General features: G+C 37.5%; 1 protein-coding gene across 1 annotated transcript in view; it reads left to right on the forward strand.

The window, feature by feature from the left end:
- SKIC3 (SKI3 subunit of superkiller complex) overlaps positions 1-7,236 on the forward strand; it is a 45,595-nt gene extending 38,359 nt beyond the window's left edge. The window contains exons 38-41 of the mRNA XM_066339929.1: positions 1,890-2,042; positions 3,780-3,910; positions 5,145-5,268; positions 6,637-7,236. Coding sequence (XP_066196026.1) covers positions 1,890-2,042; positions 3,780-3,910; positions 5,145-5,268; positions 6,637-6,714 — 486 coding nt within the window. The 3' untranslated portion in view covers positions 6,715-7,236. The remainder of the gene's footprint in view (positions 1-1,889; positions 2,043-3,779; positions 3,911-5,144; positions 5,269-6,636) is intronic.
- The last annotated feature ends 515 nt before the right edge of the window (positions 7,237-7,751 follow it).

The following is a 7,751-nucleotide window of genomic DNA, read 5'->3' on the forward strand; positions in this document are numbered from 1 at the left end:
CTCTTTTGAGTAAGTTGATTCTGCAGAGAATCACTCCCATTAACATTGTTCACTAATTCCCTTCCATGGCAGAATGAGTGATCATTTTTAGCTGAGACAAAAGTGCTAAAGCTCACTTCATATGCTGCTTCTGTGAGTCAATCTGAGAAGTCTCACACATGGCAAGAGATCCTTTTGGTGATGCAGCACCAAATACGTTTATTTTCTAACAGCTGCTTTTTAGTTTACCAATTATCTGTCTTTACCAACGTAAGTAGCACATTGTTTAGAAAAATTATGTGAACTTTTATATGTAGCTGAAGGATTTATGATGCTCCTCTGCATGTTGATAAAATAAAACCCTGTTTGTGGCAATATTCAGTGAAGTAGATTTCACTCTTAGAAGATCAGTGCAAGGCTGCTGTACAGATCATGATCTCACTTCTTAGAAGGCTGCAGATCCTCTTCGCTTCAGAAACACCAGGGGCATTATTTCTGGGGAAGATGCTTTTTTGATGCATTTTTTCTGTGATTTGTGAGACTTCATCTTTCTGAATATAGAACTCACTCAGGTTGAGTTTGCAAAACAGGGGGCATGCTAGAAATTATTGTAGCCTCTATTTTAATAACATTTTAAAAGTTAAATTAGAGTTTGTATACATTCTTGACATATCCCTTGCATAGCCAAGTGATCTTGCTCACCCAGGGAGAATAAAAAAATTGAGTGCATGTGATGTGAGGAGTGGGAGGGGATGATTTGTTATGGTCTTCTTAATCCAGGCCACATACAAGTTACCTATAAGGAAGATCTGTTTAGTCTTCAGTTAAAAGAAGTATTTCTCAGGGCTTAGAATTCTGAAAACTTTGTTGTTACATATGCTCCTAGTGGCTAGATTTATGCTTTTATGTTTTCTGTCTTAGAACTTCCTATGAATTTAATTTATCCATTGTGATGCTTTACAGTTTTACTACATTAGAGGGACTGTTAACTTTTCTGGTTAAGTTTTTGGCTTTTGCCTAAATTCTTATGTGGGATTTAAGAGTGCTGCTGAACTGCTGTTCTGATGGCTGTTCTACTTTTTGTGCTCTGACTTGTCAGGAAAATAGAGAAAAGCAGATCTGTCAAAGCTGCCTTTGTGCCTTTGCATGAGGATTCTCTTCTTTACTTCTTGGGTGCTAGACATCTTCAGCTGCGAAGAGCTAAGACTGAGGGAAGCTTTTTTTTCTATACATGAATTAAAGTTTTACTCTAAAAAGTAGGCCTGTAGCTTGATATCAAGAATGCTCAAATCTCACTAGTGCTAATTAGTACTTTCCAGTGTGTTTCTCTTTGTAATTGGAATTAACTTCTATTCACCAAAAAGGGTTAATAATTTTTGCACCTTCTAACACCAGGCAGTCTTTAACTAGGAAAAGTCTAGAGGCCTTTGCTCAAAAGCAAGGGAATTGCTTTGTTTATTTGGTGATCCAGCAAAGAATATTTCTAAATATGGCTTGCACATCTTCATGCATATCATGTACCTGTCAAGGATTTGCAAATATGACTGCATCTGCTTCAAAAAAATGTGATGACTTCAGAATTAAAGATAGAGAAGCTAGAATCCTTTACCTTGTCTTCATGAGGAAATCCAGGACATCTTGTGCTGGCAGAGCAGGCAACAGCTGAGAGAATCTATCAAAAAAAGCCCATGAGTGGGCCAGGGAACTCAAAATAAGTTACTGTAGTGAGGTGTACTGCCAGCTCTGCAGCAGACTAATTTTTCTGCAGGGCAGTGCACAGTATGTTGTTGGAATGAGGGCTTGGGTGTATGGTTTAGCTAATATTGTGCTGTGGTACTCTCATAAATTGGTTATTACCTGAGTGTATTTTGGTAGCTCCATAACTGATTTTGTTGGATGTTTATTTTCAGTGGCTGGCGAAAATTTACCAATCTCAGAGAATGATGACTGGAGCAGAGATGTGTTACAGAAAGAGTCTGCAGTTGGCATCACAGCAGGGCAGCTGGAACGGGAAGTTATCCAGTCTGCTCAAGCTAGCTATGCTTGCACTGGAAATCTGCATGGTAGGATAACCAATATAACATAACTGCATGATTTTAACAGAAGTTGGTGGGATACAAGGTTTCTGTAGTCATCACATGAAGCCCCTGTTGAAATGACTTCATGTTTTATGAATCATAGCTAGACAGTAAAATGAGACTTCAAGGGGCAGTGGTGTATTCTTAGAATGTGTGTTTGTAAGAGAGGCTGCACTGTAATAATCACATAGAACCACTTTGTGCCTGAGGCTCACTTGCTCGGTAAGGCTTGTCTAAAGCAGTTTTAATTTGATCATCCAAATTGACATACCGTTCAAATGTCTGTCCTCTTGTTCAGACAAGTGCCTCAGCAAACATTTTATCTTCACTAGTGCCTGGAGAAGTCAGTCATATTTCAAGTATGTTTTATGCTGTGTGGTAATTTCTAAATATTATGCCTTGCACTGAAGTCTAAGAATAATCTAAAGGAATTTGATCTGTGGAATAAAGAAAAGTATTCTATTCCTTGCACTGGGAGACAAGGTAAACATAACTCAGGATCTTGGCAAGTGTTTATGCTCTTCAAGCAGTGTCACTCTAGAAACTTGAAGTGCACTATGCACTACCAGAATTTAAAGTCTACTGTAAAATGTTGATATTGGCTAATGCTTTTTCACATTTTAATTACTTACTCAGCTGTAATCCAAATTTCACAAAGCAACCCCATATATCCTGAGATCCTGTACAAGAAAAGACAGTCAGATTTACTGAGGATAAAGCTGCAAAACTGTTCTACTTTTTGGAGAAGGGAGTTGTCCTCTGTTTTTCTCACAAGCCCATTGCTTGCAAAGGCAGAATTTGTCAGTATTTATCAGCAGTGTTTTTCCTGCTGTTATTCTGTCACTTTTTAGTGGTGTGCTTTGTTTCTTATTGCTCCTAGCTGCTTTCAGAGGTCTAGCTTGATGAATACTGTTTCTTCAATGTCTGGCCTGAATTGCCTAAGAATAAACAAGGCTTTGTTTAAAAATATGATCAGTATGAATTTGATTATCTCATCTCAACTTTTTAAGTGAGCAGAGAAGCTGATAAGTGGATTTTTTTTTTTTCCATTTCTGCACTGGTTTAATGAAATATATAAAAACCTGGTGAAAAACTTGCTCAGGTACAAGAAAGCTCTGTGTTTGAAAATTGCTTGTCTCCCAGTTATCTTCCAAGTAAAAATTTGGTCAGCCTTTCAAGTACTGTAATTTGAATGCTGTCCAGACACAACGGAGATAATAAGATTTTTCTAAAACTAGTTTTTCTTTCTTTGCTTTTCTTGTATTCTTAATATACATGGCTTTGCTCAATAGTTGCTCTGTTAGATGATTATGGTCTAGATTTGGTTTTGACTTCTGGGGCCAAATTCTACATTCCAGAATCATTTTATATGTGGTATGAAGGTTTACACGGCTAAAGCACTACTAAAATCTGTAAGAAAAACCAAAAAGACTGTTTGCATAAATTAGCAGGAGGAATGCTGGCAAAAGCGATCCTACAATAAGTTAACGTGACTTTTCCAGGCACTTCTAACCACTGTTAGTCTGTTTTTTTTTTTTTAAACAAGTGTCTTTCTAACCTGCCAAATACTTCTCAGAAGAGCTTGTATTAAACCTTTCTAGAGGGATGCAAATATTCTAGAGTAAAGTCCTTTTTCCCCCCTGTTTTTTCTTCTCTTTTTTAAAATTTCTTTTATTATTATTCTCTTTCTTTTTTTTTTTTTTTTTTTAATTTTTATAATAGGCTAATGTCTCAAATGAACACTGGCCATCCTTGGTTCAGGAGGCAACAACTGAAGCTTTGAAACTTTCTCCTTCCCCCTTGGCCGCTCTGCTTCAAGCCCTGCTACAGTATAATTGCAAAATGGGAGCAAGGTATGCATGATCTGTTGTCAGTGTAGTACAGTGTCTAAAAATACAAGTGGTCTTTATCTACAGGTCTAACTCCAAGAACTTAAAGAAACTTGAAAGCAGAAATAAATTCTTGAAATAGTCTCGCCATTAAAAGGGAGAGGGGAGAAGGTGTTAGTAATGTAGGGAGCAGCCAAATCTTACGTTATTTGTAAAAAAAAAAAAAAAAAAAAAAAAAAAAAAAGGCCAGCTTAAGACAACTTTTATTTTAAAAGCATGTTATATAAATAAATTCATAAGGGAGATTACGCATTCTGAAAAATTTTCTAAAATAGCACAGTGGAAACAGATATCACTGCCCTGACTACAGCTGCCCTGACACACAGTGAAAGTTCCTGCCCATTCCTGAACAGCCTGGTGGACACTGTGGCTTTTTGAGGAAGGGGAGAAGCATTTAGGGAAGGGGTTTTTGGAATCTTCCTGTGTTGTGTATTTGGTCATTATGTCCATTTTGTCTTTTATAGTATTTTTGCTTAAGCTGTGGAAAATTGGAGGGTTCTGTATGGTTTTGCTCAGTAATGCACCTGTTTTGTGGATAATTCTAACAAACTGGCTAACTTTTTTGTTGGCTCTTCAGATGACAGAATGTGATTGTCATGGTTATTGCTTACAGTAAAATTAAGATAAAAACTTAATTAAAATCAATATTATTACAGTTCTAGATACTAACTTATGTGAACAGTGTATCACAAGGTCTAATTGATCTGCCTAGGTGTTTCAAAATCCTAAAACAAGAAATTAGTATCAAATACAAATAGCAAACAAAAACATGTAACTTCTCAACAGCCTGTTACATCACAATGTACTGGAATATCACATTGGCTATAAAGGACAGAATTCTTAGAACAAGAAACAAAGCTGATGGAGTACCAGTGAATGAATATGACATCCCTACATGTAGTTGCCAGTTTTTACCAGATTTCTAATGGCACTACGAATTTGAAAATCTCTTTAGGGGGTGGTGTGTGTTAGGTATATGGTGTGTTGGCAGATAGTATCAACCAAGCAAAATTTTAGACTTTGTGTAGTATTTTGTTCGAATTACCTTCCCTTCTGCATTTTCGCATCTTGTCTCTGTTTGCAGGAGCTGTAATAAGGGCTTTCCTGTATATTACTTCTGGCCATTGCTGCTTGCTTTATGTTACATGGGGCCTGTTCAGTGAATTTGATGTGGATTATGTTTTGATTACGTTTCCAGGGAGACTCGACGGATGTTGGAGAGAGTCATTTATCAACCAGCAAATCCAGAAACCATAGTGTCGGTGGCACGCTGGTACCTCCTGCAACACCTGTATGCCAAAGATGACTGTGAATTAATAGATGTAAGACAGTCTACCTTATACAGAATTTCCATCTATTTATATTTGGTATTATACTTGAAACTGGGAAGTAGGGTAGAAGGAGGCTAGGATGGTGTCAGCAGACCTGCTCTTGAGGTGCAAATGTCCTTCAGTTGTTGAAATCAACACCAGTTTGTTGAATGCCTTCCATTTCTCCATGCAGTAATGAAAAATAAACAGTACAGTCTCCAGTCCAAACTTGCAAGAGTTCTTCTGGTGACTCTTCAGTAGACATAGGGACCATTTAATCAAAATCTTAGCACTGAAAACTTTAATTCCCTCTAGCCTGGCTGGAACACATTGTGGCCCTGGCACAAAAGACCTGAGCAGTAGAATGCTGTGTGCTCTGTATTAAAGACTTACGTCTGTAACAGAACATTATTTTCAGTACGTAGTAGATGCTGCATTAGTTTGTGTTGACAGTACTTCACTAATGTGTTTCATCAAACTCACAAATCCACACAGCTCTTTCATGTAGGTGCAAGTGGGGTGTCATTTATTTTGTCATTTATTTTTACTTTTCTCCTCAAAATATGAATTTCTTATCCTCAATGCTGCTACTGGCAATGATGTCTTTTGTCCTGACTATCAGCTGTTCCCTGGTGAAATACTGAATCCAGTACAAAGCACATTTGGAGGTACATATGAAAAGGTGTAGACAAAAAATCCATACACAGACATGCAGGTTGATAAAAAAGCTAGATTTAATGAATTCAGAAGATCCTGGTACGATCTCATTGCACTTGCTTCTGCAAAGTCATCTTTAGTCCCTGCTGATGAGTATGATAATAATGGATGGAGATTTGCTTGGCTCTTCTTAATGATTTTCCTTTTCATTGTGTAATGTCATTGGGTTACAAGAGGTGTGCCAGAAGCTTATGAACATTAGGTTACTGTGGGACCTCTTTTAAGGTCCCTGATAGAAAAGCTCCAAATATGATGTGTGGGAAATAAATCAGGGAAGTACGAATTTTACTGAGGGGGGAAAAAGGATTTGGCAATTTTTTTAAAGCAGCTGCAGGGAACATTCAATTTGCCAAATGGAGGTTTATACAAAGCAGGAGACAAGTGTGTCTACAGAAAAACATGTCTGCTTGTTTAATTGCCAGCATGTCAAAGCAACCAATTATGCTTTTACAAAGCAATGGAAGTGATTACAGTCCCTATAGTGCAGAGTTTGGATCTTTTAAGCAAGTTGGTGTGTAATGTTGAATATTTCCTATCTGGGATTATAGGTTAGATGATCTTTTAGTGAAACTGTGTAGCAGGAATTAAAGTGCATTTCAGGTTGCCATTAAAACTCTAAGTAAAATCTCAAATTCTCAGGTAGTTCTTTATTTTTCTCTGCAGGTGCTTCTGGAAAATGCCAAAGCTAATGGAGATGTTAGAGTTCTGGAACTAAATGAGAAATTGTCAGCAAGTGCCTAGAATGGACTATCTCAAGCAAAATGCTCCTCTGTTCATCCAGTTGAATTAGTTCACCTTCCAGGAGCATATGTAGTTTGGGCTGTTTTGTTTGTTATGTCTGATTTATTTTTTTCTGTTTCATCAACTGCAGTCTTGTCTTTAGTTTTGCTTTTTCTTGAACAAAAGTAGGTTATTGTCATATTGAGTTACACACATAAAATCACATTTATTTTGAAAAGAAAACCCTGAAATTTGCTTTTGTTTGCTCCCCCACTTAAATGTCGCTATTCACAATAGAGTATTTCCCCCTAGGACGCACACAGAAGTACAATATTGACTCCACTGCCAGTGATGCCAGGTTTTTTTGGCAGAGAATCTTAAGAGCTAAGTAGCAGCCAACTTCTGTCATCTTTTGGTAACTCAGCTGCTGATTGCTTAATTGGATGACTCATGACAGTGGTTCTTAAGACATGTTGTTACTTTGCTTTTATGTACATGAAAATAAAAAATAAATAAACTAATGATTCTGAACTGTGAAAGTTACCATGAGGATGTTCACTCTGTTGACAGGAGCCAGGATAGTGGTCCACTTTCCGGTCTTAATCTTAAAATTTCTGTCCAGCAAAGTCTTATAATAGCTCAAGTGATCCCATGTTATAAGCAGGAAAGGGCACTTCAAAGGCATGCTGTGGGACAGCATTGAACATGCACTTGCTTTTGGAACCAGTTGTTCTGGGCTTACAGAAAACAGGATGCTGAGTTGGACTGCAAGTCAGACACACAAATCTCTGAAGAGTGTGCCACTGTCATTTTAACAGGAAAACTCAGCTCAGTGGGCTGGGGCTTCTAGTCTGTGGAGGTAAGACAAAACCTCTAAATAGCAAAAATATCCCCTTATCCTCCACACTTTCATTCTCTCACTTTCCGTAAAAAGATTTTCTTTAAATTTAGGTTGATTGTACTTCCCTTTCCTATTTGAGCCTGATCTCAAATAGCCTTGAACAATCAGTAACTGCAAATCTTAAATGGAAATGCTGCAACAGCCAGACATGTGACTC

This window comes from Sylvia atricapilla, chromosome Z (genome assembly GCF_009819655.1).
Source record: "Sylvia atricapilla isolate bSylAtr1 chromosome Z, bSylAtr1.pri, whole genome shotgun sequence".
NCBI classification, from domain to species: Eukaryota; Metazoa; Chordata; class Aves; order Passeriformes; family Sylviidae; genus Sylvia; species Sylvia atricapilla.